The sequence below is a fragment of the Mustela erminea genome, chromosome 4, assembly GCF_009829155.1.
Source record: "Mustela erminea isolate mMusErm1 chromosome 4, mMusErm1.Pri, whole genome shotgun sequence".
In the NCBI taxonomy this organism is placed as follows: Eukaryota; Metazoa; Chordata; class Mammalia; order Carnivora; family Mustelidae; genus Mustela; species Mustela erminea.
The window spans coordinates 102,473,098-102,492,957 of NC_045617.1; the positions used below are offsets into that span (position 1 = coordinate 102,473,098).

The 19,860-nt window shown below is 37.3% G+C and overlaps 1 protein-coding gene across 19 annotated transcripts in view; it reads right to left on the bottom strand.

Annotated features, from left to right (window-relative positions):
- DST (dystonin) overlaps positions 1-19,860 on the bottom strand; it is a 475,119-nt gene that overhangs the window by 84,703 nt on the left and 370,556 nt on the right. For all 19 annotated transcript variants that reach the window (XM_032340325.1, XM_032340326.1, XM_032340306.1 and 16 more), the window contains 6 exons: positions 18,804-18,866; positions 17,526-17,767; positions 16,440-16,569; positions 13,473-13,672; positions 11,861-12,356; positions 9,296-10,767 (listed from right to left, as the gene is read on the bottom strand). In XM_032340325.1, coding sequence (XP_032196216.1) covers positions 9,296-10,767; positions 11,861-12,356; positions 13,473-13,672; positions 16,440-16,569; positions 17,526-17,767; positions 18,804-18,866 — 2,603 coding nt within the window. The remainder of the gene's footprint in view (positions 1-9,295; positions 10,768-11,860; positions 12,357-13,472; positions 13,673-16,439; positions 16,570-17,525; positions 17,768-18,803; positions 18,867-19,860) is intronic.

Consider the following 19,860-nt stretch of genomic DNA (forward strand, 5'->3'; position numbering starts at 1 on the left):
GATGGAACACTCTTTAAAAACAATGAAAATAAATTCAGCAAGACAAACCTTAACCTTTGCAGGAAAAATTAATAATTTTGTTTAGATAAATAAAATCTATCCATTTTTTATTTTATGAAAAAAGCAACACTATTAGAGTAGCAGACAGACCTACAAATTAAAGCGGATTGTTTTTTTCTCAATCTCACAAAATAATCATTTGAATGTAAATAAAACTGTGTTGACCCGAAAAAGGCAGTTATGGTAAAAAAAAAGAAGAAGAAGAAGAAGAAGAATAACCTTATATACATTCTCTGGGAATTTTACAGAAAAGATGTGGCTGGGAACTTTTGTACTTTTCATGAGAAAACATTATTCCAAAATTATTTTTATATACTTAAGAACTGAACCTTAAAAAAAAAAAAACAAACCTTATTTCCAACCAGAACTCTATAGGTAATAACACCCATTCAACAATTATTTGATGCAATTCAGTATGTGGCCACCATTAAGTTGGGAAAAGAAAAATATATACATATATAGCCATCTATAAAGACAAATGTGTATAAAAGTACCTATTAATATCACAGTATCAATGCCCATTTTTCATAGTCAAGTAGTGAAATATTTCAATAAGCCCTTGATCCTCTGGTGCTTGAGCACAGAGGTTGTTCTGGGGTACTAATAGTAAAAAAAAGAAAAAAGTGCACACAGTTACCATGTTTGAATAGTAGACTGGGCACTAGACTGAGAATTATGAGAGACCAAGGGTTTTACTCCCAACTGTCCCTATCCTGATATGTTTAAGACTGAAAAGTACTTATTCATGGCAATATTAATATTCAAGTTTCCATGAATATGGATGAGTATCTTTCCCTAAACATCCTGAGATTCTCATGAAACTTTCCATAAGAATGGCCCTTATTCTCCTTAGAATCTTACTCTGAATCATTATCACAATATTATTTGGGTTTTATGCAAACCTAAGAAGAGCAACATGTAACTTTCACATTTGAGGTGGATAGTGTATCTTTTTAAAGTTAAATTTTTAAACTACATATATAATCCACTTATAAATTCAAGCATTCATAAAAAAGTACTATCTACCAAACACCACAGTAAACACTGGCAAAACATTGGTGCAAAGACATTCAGTACCACTGTCCTTATACAACTTAGAGTACAGTGGAGAATATGGGTGAGAAAATGGGCACAATATACAGTTTGGAACTAAGGAATGTTAAGGGAAAATGCCCTCGGTGATTATGTTTAAGTATATGCCACTTATTTAATAACTGAATTCCTATTTTATTAAACTAATTTCAACTAAGTCTACAAATGATAATCCTAATAATTCTGATTCAGGTTAAAATCTGAGCTATTGATATTATATTAGTATTTATGATAATTATAGTGTGTGTATATATGTATGTATGTATGTATACATGATGCATGTATGTATATATCTTTGTTACTTAAAATCACATTCCAGGGGTGCCTGCGTGGCTTAGTTGATTAAGCATGTGACTCTTGATTTCGGTTCAGGTCACAGTCTCAGGGTCTCTGCCCCTCCCCACCCTCAAAAAAAAAAAAAAAAAAATCACACTCCAAAGGTGTATCTGGATAACTAAAGAACTCATACATTTTTAGAGCAAAGCTAGACTGGTTTATCTTCCCTTCCCAAATTTTATTTATACAGCTACTTTAAATGTTATAGTCTCTAATGTTAATAAAATCAAGATATATTATATAATATATAATAAAGACATGTTAAACTGTTAAATATTAATCATTATATCTAGACCTCTCACATTTTCATAATCACAATGAATAAAATGAGCAAAGTTCTTCTGAAAAATAGTTAACCCTATTATTTCATATATACAGAAATCATAATGTTAAATGTTCCCAAAATGTGACTGCTTACTTGCTGTTGCCTACTAGGTATTCGTGAGCTAAAGTATCTCCTAAAGGCAGATGATTTTGGAAAAGTACACAAATTCTAACTGCATAATAGCAAACTAGTACCACTTTCTCATTTTCTATTTCTAAGGTGAAATTAAGTCATTGAAAAAAAAGTTCTTCAAAAGTCTTACCACCAAGTGCAACAATCCATTTCATAGAAAAGCTAAAGGCTAATTTTACCAACTAAAACATGCAGTTTTTAGGGCTGAAGGATTGGTAATATTGAGAAAGTCAGTGTGCAGTAAGCAGAGAATGTGCATTATCCACGAAAACGGACAGGAGTATTTTCCTGTCCCAACAGCTAGGTACTGAAATCTGGATCAGAAGCCAAACAAGAGATATATGGTTTGTTGGGGGAGGGGAGAATATGGTTTGCTATGACACAAAAATAAGCCTTTGGAGCAACAATTTCTGTTTTTCTCTGAAACATAAACACTACTAGATAATGAAAACTGAAAGAATCCCATGTTTTTAGTTTCAAAAATAATAAACATCTTCACATAAATAACTAAAGGATTTTCAAGGATACTTATCAGATGAATATGCAATAGCTATTTATTTTAGTAGAAGTAGTTTATATTAAAAAAAAAAGTAGGATATGATAACCCACCACAAAAGCAAACAACTTCAAAAACACTTAACAGACTTACTGTCTGATCTTGATGGGAATTTATCTTGGTGTGAACGCTAGGTTAACAGTTTTAATAGGTATTTGCTATTTTTCCTGTAAGTAACTATAATATTATTTTTCCTCTATCTTCAATATGGTTTTCAGATGACAGTGGATAAAAAATACTCTGATAAAAAATACTCTGTGTAACAGAAAGTGATTCTATATATAACACTGCTAACTGAAATATAGGCATATGTGCATATATAACTTCTGAAAGTTAAAGTTTTTTTTTAAAAAAACTTTTAAAGTGAAAAAAGTTTTTGCAAGTTAAGCAAAAACCAATGTCTCAATGTTCAACCTCCCTCAGAAAACCAAAAACCAAACAAAACCTGAAAACACTTTTCATACTAAGACACTACTAAAACAAAGTAGTCTTGAAATTAAGGCAATTAATAAGTGAGCAACAGGATATGTGAGCACAGACATTTTCTCAGGGTATCCTGGTTCCTGGACAGCTCCAAAAGCTTTCCAGTTAACTTTATAACCACAGCATTGACCTCCCTGAGACATTCCTTAATGAATGATTATAGTCCTGCGCAACCACTTAAAAAACATTTACAGGTCAAATTTTCTTAACAAGAGACCAAAGTATAATTCCATAACCACAAACCAAATTCTCTCTCACACACACACAGACACACCCACACCTTTAAGCAACTTTCCACATTAATAAATTATGTAGACCACCTTTCATCTAAGGGAGGTCTATATGATAATGACAATAGATGTGATAATCTGGCACTGGGGGAGGAGGATAATCCCTTTAAAATGGTGTTGTAGTTTTACCCCATTAACAACAAAATAAAAAAAAATAAAAGACAGAGAAGAAAAAAAATCCTTCCCTCCTCCCCCCACACCTGGCACATAAAATCTCTGGCTAAAACTGCCCTCTGAACAACCTACTTTAATTCTCAATCTTAAAGCAATAGAAGAGAGAACCATGCAGCATAGAGAGTGACAGTGTTACTTAGCAAAAGCAGAAAGAGAACGCACGTTGCCAAGCACCCATGTTCTGCTGGTTTTTGAGTGAGAATTACAAGGTTTTACTGACACCACACAGCAGATCAGTGTCAGCTCTCTGTAGCTTGGCGTCCTGGTCTCTGCTTGGGTGGGTCTTCTCTCTTCCCCAGCATGGATGATATTTTTTCTTCCTAAAATCTTAAGTGCCACACTGATGCTAGCTGATTAAATGATGTGACCTTCCCATAAGGCCCATGCATCAAATTGTGGTTTCTCCAGTGAAAATATTTTCAGTTTTTAAAAATACCAGAGGAAGATATCGTGCAACTGCCTTGCTAATAAAGTCACGTGAACAGAAATCCAGTCAAGTAAGTAAGAATTTTTTTCCCTAAGAAAAACCTCTTCTACAACAGCTAAACTTCATGTCCTCCTGTTTTCAACTAAAATGGGGAACAATTCGCCACAGGCCTCTATATAACAATGGGCACACTTAAAACCCACTATGTTAAAGCATTCTCTGGATAGTTCAATTTTATCTTTAAAAATATGGTGACATCACAGAGATTGTTTTAGGATCAAATCATAGATACCTTAGGAAAGTATTTGGAAAGTGATTTATTTCAGCAATACTATTTACAAATAGGGCTCCAACTGCCTGGTTTCTGCAGCCTCAAGATACCCGGCATTTTAGTTGACCCCTATTCAAATGAAGACACCTGGGTTAAACAATGCCTTCACAGGGACTAGAGAACATGTATCCCAGTGTATGAGGCAGGTGTTTTGGTCTCTGTCTATGGTTTTGGTTTGGCTTAAACATTTTCTGCTCTATGTAATTCTATTTCAATTTTGAAAATAAAAACAAATCAGTTTAGAGAGACTTTGTACTGGAGATACATTATTTGTGGGGACAAACTGAATTACAACTTGGGGCAGCAACAGAAATAAACAGTAAAGCGATTCTGAGATAAGCCTTTTTACCATGGCCTCTATAGAGGTGGGAAGGGTACATGTTTAGCTAAGATGTGACTGTATATGTTCATTAAAACATCAGGTTTCTTTGATCTTCACTGAAATTAAATCAATTCAATATGGTGATAGTGATTACTTCATGATGATCAGAAGAAGATCTGACTGGCTGTTGATGACATCACAGGAACTGCTGGGATATGTTCCTTGTATACAGTTGGTTACATGTGTCTTTGATAAATAAAAATGTGGAAATATTAATATTACTTAATAATGTAGTTTAGATTTGAAGATAATGTTATGCTAAGAATCTTTAGCAGGAGGCAGGGAAGGGGGAACACCAAAGGGAATTTTTTCTTTTCTGCCTAGGAATTTATGATGATGCGCATAGAATTTAATGTAATATAGACAATTTAAGCAGAAAAATGATACTTTAAATTATCAACAGTAAGAGAAAACACCTCACGTTTCATACATTTTAGTCAGGTGACTAATATTTAGAAGTCAGAAAACATATGGTAAACAGAACTCACGCAAATAATTTAAAAACTTTAACACAGAAGTTAATACCAATCTATTTTCAAAAATTTGGAATAGCTTTCACAGACATGAATTAGGACATTTGGTTCAGAATAGCATATGTATTTAATCATTATGTTTAGGTTGGTATCTTAAACATGAATTAATTTTGAACTTTCAAGGATATTAACTGCTATTTCTTAGGTTAATTTTTAGGAAAAAAAAAAAAATGGAAGCAGAGAAGTCTTACCTAATTTAAATAATCCATTACCCTCCCAGTGACTACAAGGCACCCTCTACTGAGTAGCTAGGTAATAGCTAAGTTTCAGTCCTACTCTGAATTTTATATTATGGAAAATGGTTATAAGATTCTATCCATGATATTAGGTTAAACTAAAGCTACCTGAGAGAGTAATGTCAAACTGGATTACATTTCAAAGTCTAATAAAAAATAGACTCAGTACTTCAGTGCTCCTTCTATTTTATATTTAGAAATTATAAAAAATAGCTATTATTAGCAGAATATTATTATTATATTAATAATACAGATTATTCTACTTAATATTTCAGGAAGGTTTAAAAATTTTTTTTATATTAAAACTAAATGTCCAACAAAAGCCTGCCCAACAAAAACCAAATTAAGATCTGAGAGGTTCACAAATTGATCTGCCACTTGAATCAAGAAAGACAATCTCACTTAGACAATGACACGTTTGGTCTACGTGGGCTGCAGAAGCGGTGGTGTTGACTACCATCAACATTACAGCATCTACACACATATTTATCTCATTTTTCTCATAGCAGCCGGTTTTACAGGACACTTAGGGTATTGCTAGTCTTTGGATTCAAATCAACAATGGCTTGTTAATTAGGCCACCCAAATTTGGCTACAGCAGAGATTTTTTTTTTTTAAAGATTTTTTATTTATTTATTTGACAGACAAGAGATCACAAGTAGGCAGAGAGGCAGACAGAGAGAGGAGGAAGCAGGCTCCCCACCAAGTAAAGAGCCCGATGCGGGGCTCGATCCCAGGATCCCAGGATCATGACCTGAGCCGAAGGCAGAGGCTTTAACCCACTGAGCCACCCAAGGGCCCCTAGAGCAGAGATGTTTTAAAATTTCCCAGAGAAAATACGAGATGTGCATCATGATGAATCAAGTTGACACAAAACGGTGTATTATTTCCACCAAAACATCCAAGGTGGGACACTCAATACCTGTGTGACCTTGGGCAAGTCACCTACCTAACTCCTGGCTCTCAGCTTCCTTACACTAAGATGGGGATAATAATAGCATCCATGTCTCAGAACTGTTAACAGGATTAAAGACAGAGTTTAGAGTAATGCTTGACAGGTAGTAAGCCCTCCATAAATATTAATTGTTGTAATTGCTTTTTTTAGAGCACACACACAGACACACAAATAAATAGAATTAGTGACTGTCTACACTACCATCTTTATTTACCATAATAACATTCTTGTTATTTTTCCCCCTCTGGTCCTCGAATATATTAAATGTAGACAACTTGTCCACTTGGAAACTTTTATTTTAGTCACTGGGTCTCAAGACACTGAAGTTATGTCAAGATGTTCTTTATTACTAAATTTCATTAAAATCAATCAACTCCTTCCAAAGTAATCAGAAAAGAGACAACACAGCATGATAAGTGGTTTATTTTAGAAGAAATGACCATTTTATTTCTCTTCACAATCAAATAAAACAATCTCCGCAGCCATTAATGGTAATGATGCCTTAGTGCTTTTGAGTTTACAAAACACTTTGAATGCACTGGTGAGAGAGTTCCTCTTACCTCTGCTTTTTCTTACTTTCAAAAGAACTTTCTCTAGAGAGAGCCACATTTTTCAATGTACTCATGACTGGGAACACAGCGAGGGAGGCATCTGCAAGCAGCAGCACCAAAATTATTACTTTGGCCCATTTTCTTACACATAGTTGAAGTAGTTTTTTGTTTGTTTTTTTTTCCCCCTACACAAATTCACAGAAAATCCAGAAAAATGATAATGTTTCACAAAGGCACTGGACATGCTTCAATTTCACTAGGAAGAAGGCAACTTGATTACTGTCATTCAAGCACTCAAAATTTGTCAGGGTTCTACAGAAAATTCCAGAGACTCACTCATCAAGTTCTCCCCAAATCTCTGAGGCAGCCATTGTCACAGAACTTTGTTTTTATAATAGCAAATCCTCTCATGTGAAATCTCAGCTTTGCAAACCAAAAACAGGAAAGTCTGACCAGTTAAGGAGTAAAATCAACAGTGTGATAGTCTTCCCTTAATTAGTTAAGGGAAACCTCCCTAAAATGGGGATGGGAAGTTCAGGAAGGGGAGATCTCATTGCCTACCACTCAGTCCTCAACTGAAATCCAACAGGAAGAGACAGAGCTTGCGAGTGGACACTAATACTTCACTGCTGCACAGACAGGAGCAAGAAAGGTTTACCTCCTCCTCTCTAAGGCCCACGACAGTCCGGCCAAGGAGAGACGGTCACAACTCAGCCAGTGAGGAGCCACTATCCTTTCAAATCCCAGTTTACTCCAATGGACATTTTGTTTATAACAGCCTTCCCAAATTCTAGCTTTCCTCTACCAAAGAATGTTCCTTTCCTTTCTTCTCCAGACTTGTCTATGGTTCTGCCCCAGCTTGCTCATCCCACCCTGCAATTCTCTAATAAATCAATCTTTTGCTGGTAAAATAATTGGCAGTTTTACTTTTTAAGGTTAACACATTCTTTGCCTTCAAAAATCAGTGTCTATATAGATTCACAGATTTTTAAGCCCTGAAGGAACTGGGCCTTAAAGGTATCTTATAAACCACAAATAACCATAATAGTAATAAGAAAAAGAAGTTATTTTTCAAAACTCAGACCCCTAAATAATGTTATTAAAGCTGAACAAAAGAGATACTATGTCAAATATAACAGCACAGAATTTGATAGCACATCTGATTCTTATTCATTTCTCATGGGAAACAATTCATAGTTTCGCAAATGCTACTTTTATTTGGTCTTATTTTTATCCTTTATGTGCAAACGGTGGGACTAATTGTCATACCGGTCTTTACTGCAAAGTAAAATACACCTCATGAATAGAACAAGACCCATGCTAACCCCAAAGATTCATACTGGTCCCATGCAGCAAATTCTTGATATGTAGGAGCCCCTCTGTACAGGGTTGAACCTGTCTTTGTCCATTGTGGAGATGCAATTTCTGCCCTTACTATCATAAATGAAGTCAAATCCAGTGACATTGCACATGGTCCAACCATTTTAATCTAATGTTCTATTTATTAAGCTCACTCCAAGCTATCAAGTGGCAGACATCTCTAGCACTGAGGAACTTACCGTTCATCAAAAATATTTTATTCCTAATCCTCTGGAGCATGAGCCCAAGATCTGTTTTTATAAAACCAGGATTATGACATGGAACTCCACTCTGCCTTTCAAAATATGAACTTTTGGAAGAAAAAGTTTACAAAAGAAATTAAATTAAAAAGGATAAGAAGACTATAAAAAGGAAGAGAGGAAAAGACTATAATTCACCATTTAAATAAAATGCTGGGAGACAAACATGTTTTATGTTATAGTTAGGCCTCTGCAGGAGAGTTTAAAATATGGCTCTGGTCACTCCAGATGTCGGTTGTGAATGACATCAGAAACAGACCCTACAATGTTAGTTTCAGGCTCACCTAAAACTTTTCAAGCACCCTTTGACCTCTTGATATTATCTCAGGTCTAACCCTCCAAGGGCCCAAATCCCTAGAAGTCTTGGAAATCTCCACATGCCTGGATACTGCCTCCACATGTGCTCATTCAGGCTCAAACACTGTGTGATAGCTATATTAGAAGGCTCTACAAAACAGGCAATCTGGGGCACCTGGGTGGCTCAGTGGATTAAAGCCTCTGCCTTCAGCTCAGGTCATGATCCCAGGGTTCAGGGTCCTACGATCGAACCCCGCATCAGGCTCTCTCCTCAGCAGGGAACCTGCTTCCTCCTCTCTCTCTGCCTGCTTCTCTCCCTACTTGTGATCTCTGTCTGTCAAATAAATAAAATCATTAAAAAAAAAAAAGGAAAAGGCAATCTCCTTTCTGTACCAGTTACAAATTTCTTTTAAAAATAAAAAAGAAATTGTTTTTCTAATAAAACACAATGAAAATATGAAATAAAAATTCTCTTAAAATTTTTTTTAAAAAACAGTAAAAATGAAGAATTCCTACCTTGAACACGTCAAGCTGTTGGTTAATTGTCTCTGTTTCCATACCAACAGGGCCTTGAGACTCTTCATGTTCTTCAGCCTTCTGAAGCAGAGAAGAAAATTCCTTCAGTTTGCTGTAGAATTCTTCAAGACGTCCAATTGTCCCTTCAACCTGCTCTTCCCTGGCTTGGGCCCGATCCAGTAACTTGTTGCATTGTTTGCTTAAAGCCTCCAAGTCCCTTTTGATTCCAACAAGGTCAGGTGAGGTCTCTTCCATGGCCAGCATCATCTTGCAGGTTTTATTAGCATTGTCGTTGCTGGCTATGAGGGCTTCTAGTTTCTTCAGAAAGGCTTGAATAGCCTCCTTCTGCTTTTGCAAGGTGTCTATATCTCTCCCCACTGGGGCCATGCTATCCAATTCATCATCGAACTCTGCAAACTGAGAAAACATCTCTCGGATGGTATTCTGGAAATGCCCAATGCCCTGAAGTTTTGTTTCCAAGAACGAACACCTTTCATCAACCTGCTGATTGAGCGCACTATGGTCTTGAGCTAAGGTTTCTGCTTGTAATAAAATATCAGAGGTTCCCTTTGAGTCTGAGGCTTCTACCACGAGGTCCTGGGCAAGTCCTTTGACCAAATCTACCTGATGCTTTACGGTCTGAAGTGCCTTCTGCTGGGTTTGCAACACGGTCAGGTACTTGTTACTGTAGGCCTGGGGTCCTAGGGAGTCATGGGCATCCAGCTGTTCCTTTACACACTCAAGCTGCCTTTTAGCTTCTTTGGAAACTTCCTGAAATTCTTTCAACTTCTGGGCCATGCTTTCCAGACAGAGTTTCTTACTGTGAAGTTGTTCAGTGACCATCTCTACCTTCTGGATCAGTGATTTATTCTCATCTGTAACAACCTCTTTATCTACCTCACAGACACTGAGCAAGCTGCTGGCTGCGTTGTTGAGCAGTTCTACCATCCCCAAGTGTTGGTTCATTTCCTTCTGCAAAGACTTTAACTTGGCCATAGCATTCTCAGTTTCAGCAGGATCCAAGCAAAATTTTATTTCCTCCAGGTTATTCTGACAGTCGTCTATCCATGGCCGGAGAGTCTCCACATGCTCTTTATACTTGCGGGCTCTTCCCAGTGAATCTTTTACCTTGTCTTCTCGTTCTTTCACCTGCTTATTAAATCCATCCCAATTGGTTTTAATTGTGTTAAGTTGTGACTGTAAGGCCGCCTTCTCAGACCCTTGTGTTTTTAATAAGAGATTTTCACCTTCTGCAATGGTTTTTTCATAAATATTAGACTGAGCAGACAGAGTTTTACTAAAGTCTTCCTGGTCTTTAATTAATGACTCCAAGACATCAAGTCTGGCTGATATTGGGGGAGAACGGTTTTGCTCCTCTTTCTTCGTATCCAGCCAAACCTGGAAATCTTGGGACATTTGCTGAAATTGGTGAGAGCTTGCACAGGCTGCCTGAAGGTGCTGAACATGATTCTCTAAAAATGAAATCACAGATATGTTTATTTTACATCAAAATGTAATCTAATCTATGAAAAGCCAAGAGAAAAACCACCAAATAAGTGGACAGAACCGTCTAAAAGGGAAATGACTTGTTCACTGGTGCGGTTTTTACATATCATGAAGGCCCCACGCAGCAGCACAGAGGGACTGCGTGGGTCTGGGTTCCGGCTTAACCCCTCAAGAGCTGTTAGACCCTGGGTGGATGATTAAATCTCTGAGCCTCATCTCCCCAAGTATAAACTGGCAAAATTAATAGAAGCTGCTGTGGCAATTAAATGATAATACATGTAAAGTTCTCAGCTTCATGCCTGTCATGGGAATGTGGTTGCAACAGTAATCATCTCATCATCATCACAGTGAACATCACCAGTATCCCATCAAAATAAAGGAGTAGGTTGGAGACAGTTGCTACAATCAATAAGCAAATCCAATCAATTAAAAAATACTTAAACTGAGTATTTACTAGTTGCAAGGCACTTAGAGTTACTTTTCAATCAGAACAAACACAGTAGCCAACTGTGCTCTCTTCAGGTACTCACTCCTGCTGCCTCTGAGCCCCATGGGCACATCTGTCACATAATCAGGTCCAAGGTAGGTGAGAGAAGAACCTAGTGCCCAATGCTTCTCTCTCAGGGAGACTACCAAGACTTGGTGAGAGAAGAACCTAGTGCCCAATGCTTCTCTTTCAACATTCCTCTAGAAAAGCTTTCTATGACAGGACAGAACAGAGTCACCACAGGTAAGAAAAGGACTCGAAGCATTTTTAAGAAGTATATTCACCTGTTCCTCTGGTGCAATGAAACTGTCATGCAGCAAAAACATTAACGGACATCTTTTAAAGACCGTTTTGAAATATCTGACATTTCCACGGTTATGTGACTTTTGCCCATTGTTTGTGCATTACCCCCACAGCTGTGTCTGCGCTCAGTAGAGCGGCCCCTCCTTCCTCTGCGCTCTCAAGGAGGGCAGAGGCCCCTCAGGGTCCTAGATTTGGGGCCACCTCCTGGAAAGAGGCACGGTACTGATCTCCGTTTCCGGGAAATCCATGTATTCAAAGATAGGACAAACCTGCTTTTTGTTCAACATCCTTAAATAATTTTAAGATGCCTTCCAGTTGCCTACTAAGCTCTGCTTTCAAGTACTCTTCCTTCACCAGTGCTGACAAATCCTCACAGAGGGTCTGGGCCACTTTTATCTGCTTCATTTCCTGCTCTAGTTCCTGCTTCACTTTTTGGGCTGCTTCCAACTGCTGTTTCATAGCCTCAGGGTGTGTGCTCACAGCCACACTGCTGCTGACTTTATTATCCAAGTCACTCAGTTTATCAGAAAGGCTTCTCAGCAGGCTTTGATACTGCGTGCTTTTAACAATGGCTTGGTCAATCCAGCTGCATCTGTCACTCAATTGTCCCGTGAGGCTGTCCCACTTTTGGGTCACAGCTGCCAGTTGCTCTTTCACAATCCCGTGGAAAGAAGGGTGTTCACCAGGTCTGCTCAAGATGCCCCGGCCAGCATCTGTTAGCTGTTCGTACTGAGGCTTCCGAGTGTCAAATTCTTGCAGCAGAATCTAAGGCAAAGAGGTAAAGAGGGCAAATAAACACCCAAGTTATTGGATGATTGATTATGGAAAACGGAACTTTACATTTTTAGACAGACAGAAATGGTATTTATCTATCTAGTGTTTGCTTTTGTTTTTTAGTTCCTGTTGTCCTAGTTTTTATTTCAAGGGCAGGGCAATATGTTAAATTAATCCAAAGAGGAATGGTCTCTAATATAAAAATTTTAGCCAATAAATCACGTTGCTCAGAATGTAGGCTCAGCTCTGACTCTCATTATACAATGAGTGATCCAGAAATTTCCCTTTGTTAGTACATTTCATCTCTCTCAGGGAGACTACCAAGACTAGGGGCAATGATTTTTCCCCAGATACTTTGCTTCCATTCTCTTCAGATTAAGAACATATATGAGCTAGGACATGTTGACTCTCAATGACCAAGATTGCTTCGTATTTTCAATATACAAGACTGGCCACACGGCTCTGAGACCATAGTAGATGCAGGGAAATCCGACTAGCACCACGATGGAGCTTTTGCTTGTGCCTCTGACTCATATCTCAGGGATTTTTTTTTTCTCCTCGTGGGTTCATCCACTTTATAATTAGACCAGTCTAACCCATGTGTGGTTCAAGGTTCCCTCTTTGTTTTTCTTCTTCTTTCTCCCCTTTTTATTCTGTCTCTCCACCCCCTCAGGGGCATACTGCATGAGTTTTACAAGTTTCATTATCTTCTACCACAATCAAAATGAATAAAACCTCAAAGGAGTAATTTCTAAACAATAAAAAGCACATACCAGCTTCTCATAAAAATGTTATTAGTTACGCAATCACATTAATATTTCAAAGAAGGCCCTTTTTAATAGGGTCTGCACAAACCACAAGATGACTGAAATGCTCAAGAGACTTGACCCACTCATGAGCTCAGGAGACTGTTCTGGGATGCCTCCTGGCTGTGGTACTCTGGGGGTTTCCCTCTAACCTCAGAACGGTATCTTATGGGCATCTGAAGCATCACAAATACACTTCCAGGCAGTTTAAGCACAAACCCATCCAAAGCTAATGTAATGAAATGAATGTAATGAAATGAAAACATTTGTCTTGTTAAGTCACATAACATTCACCACTCACCTGCACCTGCTGCCTCTGTGTGTTCAGCATATTTGGGTCAATTGACAAGGGCCCAAGAACACTAACCATCAGTTCTTTTTCCACAAGCCACTGTTTTAACTGAGCTTCTACAGTCTGGAACTGGGTTAGATTATTAGAGGATTCTTCCAGTTTTTGTTGTCTATCAACTGTTAACTGATTGAGTTCTTGCCACTTAGAATCTAAAAGAAAAAGATAAAAGATGAAACTGGTGTTTGGTATTTATACATCTAACATCACTGTCTATGTGAATACCGCAGGATATGACTCAAAATGATACATATTGGCTATCATTCGGTCTTTGTAACTCTACTTACACAGTTGACTAAAGCCTAATCTAAGAGTTAACTGCATTTAATGATACAGATTTTATGGTCCTGGAGCTGTGTGTCAACTGAAGTATAAGAAAAATTTGAATCTGACCTTAGAAGAATATGTAGAATATGTAATATTCCTTAAGGCAAACAGGATCCAGCAATCCCTTATTTCTTCTAGAAGTCCTATAGAGTCTCTCTGTTCAACTGTAACTGACCTACTAGAACAAGGAACTTTAACCCTTTCTTTGAATAGCAAATGTTCAATGATCAGTGCTGGGCAAATGACTCCCACATTTGTATATCTACGCCAATTCTCTTTTATTCAAATCGCACACAATGACAACTAGCTGCTTGCTTGGAAGTCACAACACTAGGAAATCACATCAACCCTTTAAACACTAAAAACAACTTTTTCTTCTTATCAAAACTGGTGGATTCTTCTGATTTTCAGAGTTCTTTGAAAGGTTATTCTCTCTTCCATATCACTGAAGTTCAATAATTCAGAATGTTCTTTCATGACTCTCTTAACTCCTGTCTTCCTGATCATAAAGCCTTAAACCTATCCCTTACATTCCTAGTGCCCTAACTCCATTTTGGTCCTCCTCATGTTTTGCCTGGACTAGTGGTTCTCAAACTTCAGCTGCACTAGAATCACTAGGAGGGATTAACACAGGTTGCTGGGCCCCATCTCCCAAATTTCTGACTCAATAGGGCTGAAGAGGGGCCTGAAATTTTGGCATTTCTAGAAAGTTCCCAGGCAATACTGATGCTGTTGCTCCCCAGAGCACAACTTTGAGAACTATCATCCTAGACTACTAGACTTCTCACTGGTTTCCTTGTAATTAATTAGTGGTTCTCAGCTGCAACCCATCTGGTTCTAAAATAACTTCCTTAAAACAATCACATAAATATGTCGCTTCTGTGATATCCTTTAATAACTAAGTTGTCACCACCTAGATGATAAAATATGAAGACTTCTGCTCACATTCAAGACCTCCCACAAAACTGACCCTAGTCTAGTAATATTAGAGGGTCTGGAACCTGAGATGAAAACTCTGAGTCCTATTGATCCTACAATTACCATCCAAACAGGCTTCTGCTTACACCAGCCCTTACCTAACACACTCTACTCCCTCTCTATGTATCCCAGCTCAATCTTTCTGTCACAATTCCACTAGACCTTATGCCTCTGCTAGGAATCCTTTCCTGCTGTTCCCACCCTTAAAACGTTTGTCCCCTGAAGCCAAGAGTTACTGACTAGCATTTGAACATATTAGTCACTCAATAAATAGTCACTGATGAGCGTGATTAGTTGATCAGACAGATTTTTTTTCATGTAGCACAATACAATAAATGGCCGCTCTTAATACAACCAATCTGTTAAAACGTACCTAATGACATCATTCTATATGGTATGTTCTAGTCAAACACAATCTAACAACAAAAATAATGCAATTCAAAAAGTGAACTGAGAGGAAGAAATACCAAAATCTTATCAGGAAGCTTTTTTGAAATACTCTTCACTCTCAACTCCTATTCTAAAATGCCTTGATAATACCATCCCCCAAGTAATTCTGATTATCCCAGGTGAGAGCCACTGAATTAGGGACAAATAAATTATAATGCAACAGGAGTCTATGGTTGGATTAACTATACCTTTGAACATTAAGTTTCCTTAGGATAACATTTTTCAAACTAAAACATACTTACTGATTTTTCAATTTATCATAGCATATCTGACTCTAATGGAAGGACAATATTTAGCTCAACATAATGGAACAACTGATCGTAAAATAACCATTATAATCATAGTGAACACGCAGCACCTACTATGTGCCAGGTACAGTCTGTCTGAGCTGTACACACATTAACTCGTTGAATTTTCCAAACAATATTATGAAGTAGGGAAAATTAGTACCATTGTCTTACATGCATTTCCCTTATCATAATAATGGGAAGGGGTGATAAACTAAAAGGACTTGTGAAGAGAATTCTGTGTTTATGAGAAACAGTTTCCACAGGGACAGGATGGAGATGAAAGGATAACTCTAGATGAAGAATGGAAACTAGCAGACGTCTGTGGGGAGCTACTTTTTAACCCTTTCCCTGACTGGGGAAGAGAAGAACATAAAGCAGGGGCCAAATGAGTCCCCTGAAGGAACTCCAGGGAGGAGAAGGGAGCTTACCTTTTCCAGACAAAAAAAAAAAACATTTAAAAGGAATATTTAAATTTATATAATATTTATATATATAAATATAATAAATATAATAAAATATATATAAATATAATAAAATATAATAAAGCATAAAAAATAGAAACACCAAAAATCAAGTAAAAAAAATGACAAAATCATGGTACTTGATGCACAGCATTTTATTCACTAGTATCTACACTCTTCATAAAAATAAATTTTGTTATGGTGTTTAGCAAGATAAATACAGGATATGCCCAGTCCCAGCATACTATAATTTGAAATGACATTTTTAAATTTGCAACATTGTAAACATGAAACATTAAAGCAAATTCAAAAATAACTGAGGCTGGTGGATACACTTTTTTCTGATAAAGACTATGATTTAAAAATGATTGTGCTCCTCATTCACAGACTCTGGGATAAGTGACGTGACATACCAATTTCCGTCAGCATCTGTTTCCACTTGGGGGCCTCAGGAGTGTCTGGGTTCTCCTCCAAGAGCTCTGTCAATTTGTCTTTCAATTCCTGTACCTTGTTTACATTTTGCTTCAATTCGGCCTCAAATGTCTAAACAAGGGGAAGAAAACTGTTACAGTATGTCAACATCAGAAGACAAAAACACAACTGTAATAGATGAAAATTTCCACTGTGAGTGCTGAAGTGGGTGAGGGACCAGAATTCAGCAGTTGACTATTCTCCTCTCCTTTTCGGAAGCAGCCTTCAACCATCTGATAAAGGAATCTGAAAGAGGAACACTACAGCTAGGGAGAAAATGACTCTAGTCCCCAGGAGCTGGGAAGAACTTCCTGTTATTCTTAAACAAATCCCTCTGGAAAAAAGGAAGATGACATCAATAATATTGTAACTAATAAGAAAATCAGTCTTGATAAAGGCTGTCAGCTTTGAGAATCTACTAGTGAATCAACACTGTCCTCGGTAACATGCTATAGAATTCAAACATAGACATTTTTGCCACTGTTGTCACAGTGTAAAATCATTTCCCCAATCCTGACAGATGGAGAAAGAAATGCCACCTATTAAACAAAGGGAAAGTGTGAGCGATCCTATTTTATGTTGGACAGAACAAATCCCTAATATACCTAAATAAATATTTTCCAATAACTGACTGGTTAAAACCCAAGACTTAACCTGATTTAAAGGTGGCGAAGTTGGGACGCCGGGCTGGCTCAGTTGGTGGAGCATGTGACTCTGGAACTCAGAGTTGTGGGTTCAAGTCCCACATTGGGTATAGAGATTACTTAAAAATAAAACTGTTTAAAAAATAAAGGTGGCAAAGGTGCTTATGCCCCAATAGTTGGCTCATTTTATAATGTATGTATGTGTAAAACAGGGGACTGTGATCATCACTTTCTACAGAAAGGCACATTGAGCAAAACTGTCAAGTTATTTGCTGAAGGTTACAGAGCTGGGAATCAAAACATGGGTCCTGACGCCCAGGCCTCCGATCTGGATGCTGGTCTGTTCTCTTTCAGGTCTTCAGGAAATGTGTCTGCAGGATGTACCTTATTCTGCTCCACCTGCGTCTTCACGGCCTCGGTGTCTGTCGGTGTCGGTGCCTGGTGCCACTTGGCCGCAGTCTTGTTCATCTTCTGGAGCCACTGCATCATGGCGCTGGATTCTTCCTGAGCCTTTTGCAATTTGGAGAGTTTGGTATTCAGTTCAGCTATTTTGTCCTTAAGTAAAAGGCCAAGATCTTCATAACCATGGCTTATGTCAGTCATATCCTTTTTAATGGATGTCAATCCTTAAAATAATAAAATAAAATAAGAGAAAATCAGACACATACACTTTCAGGATGTTTAGAGGAAAGCTCTAGAAATAAAAGTTTGCTTTACGTGATATTCCCTTCAATTTTGTCCATATTAAGCCTACTATGATAAAGTCATAGATTTTTTAGAACTAAAGGATTAAAAACCCTAAAAGAACTACCTTATAATGCTATTTAATAACTAACGATTTAGGAACATTGCATAATACAAGTGAAATGAAAAAGATTTTTCAATGGAATGGGAAACCAAAGCCATGAAATGCTATGTATTAAGTCCTTAGGAATCAAACTCAAGAAAATACCTCAAAGAATATTATTCCAAGTGACAAAATATCTTAGATTATTTAACGAAAAAGAAGAAAACACAGCCAAATACCAAACCAAACTACCAGATTTCACTAACTTGAGGTGAACAAAATTACATGGAATGTGATATAAATATACTTATGAGGAAATTACTATGATATAAAATAATATCATTTTAGGGGCCACTGGGTGGTTCAGTTGGTTAAGTGTCTGATTCTCAATTTCAGCTCACTCAGGGTCACGGGGTCAAGCCCCGAGACAGGCTCCACACTTGTTGCAGACTCTGCCTGAGATTCTCTCCCTCTCCCTCTACCCCTTCTCCCAATCACACTTTCTCTCCTTCTCTTTAAAAAATAAATATCGTTTTGGGGCGCCTGGGTGGCTCAGTGGGTTAAGCCGCTGCCTTCGGCTCAGGTCATGGTCTCAGGGTCCTGGGATCGAGTCCCGCATCGGGCTCTCTGCTCAGCAGGGAGCCTGCTTCCCTCTCTCTCTCTCTGCCTGCCTCTCTGCCTACTTGTGATCTCTGTCTGTCAAATAAACAAATAAAATCTTTAAAAAAATAAATAAATAAATATCGTTTTAATTCAAAGTTGACATTTCAATATAACTATTGTTCATCTCTAAAAAGATTTTCTCTCAAAAAAAAAAAAAAACCAAAGCAAAACCAAAGTTAACTGTAATCGTAAGCACTTAAGTTACTATTCACCTTTATTTGACAAAATATCTTGAGTATCTGTGGCTGTTCCTTCACCATTTAATATTACTCCACCTGTAAAAATAGTAACACTGAAGTAGTCATAGATTTCTATAGTATTTCTACACATTCATAGTAAGTAGATGGCATTAAGTCAAACCCCATAAACAGTAATCATTTAAAAATGTTATTACTATTTGAAAATATCAAATATTGATTCAATGTCTAAATCAAACAAAGGTCCATTATTTATAGATCCTTTCTGGTATATAACATTCATTCTTTTTTTTTTTACTTACTTCCCAGTTTAATACACTTATACACAGCAGTGATACAATGTGGGACTATGAAAAAACTTAATTTGAATATAATTATATAAAATGGCTAGATATGACTCATTTATATAGATTTTAGGCATCAAATTTAGCATTATGTATTTAGTTCCATGAAAACTTTTGAGGGTTCCCTGTATCTTAAGCACTCTGGTGTAAACCATAGGGAATTCAAAGATGCAAAAAGAACCTAAAGGACGTAACATTCATTCTTAAAGTGGTAACGTGATCACCTTAAACATTAAAGTTTAATAAGTTTAGATTGTATACATTCATCATTAAGTATTACACAATTTTGTGATAGCATTGTTTTACTGCTACTTTTAATAATAAAGTCCTTGAAGCTCAAAAGTTGCTCACTGTGTGTGTTGGATAAAGCATAAATGACTGACAAACCCTTACTTAAGGATTTCAAAATTGTCTGGTATAGTTACACAGTGTTATTATGGGCTTAATGGAAGCAGAAAGAGGTACAAAGACATGAAAAGTTAAAAGGAAAATAAACAAACAAACCCTATTACTAAAACCCACATTCTGTCAACACAGAGAGAGAAGAGCACAGTGGTTAGGAATGCCCAGACTTCGGTCTATGACTCACCTGAATTTAAATCCCAGCCCCACTAATTACTAGTTGAGTGACCGGACAAATTAATCACCACCCCACCACGCTGGTGGGGATAATAATACCTAACTTTCGAGGCCACTGTGGTGTATTAAAGACAGTTAACTGATGGCCT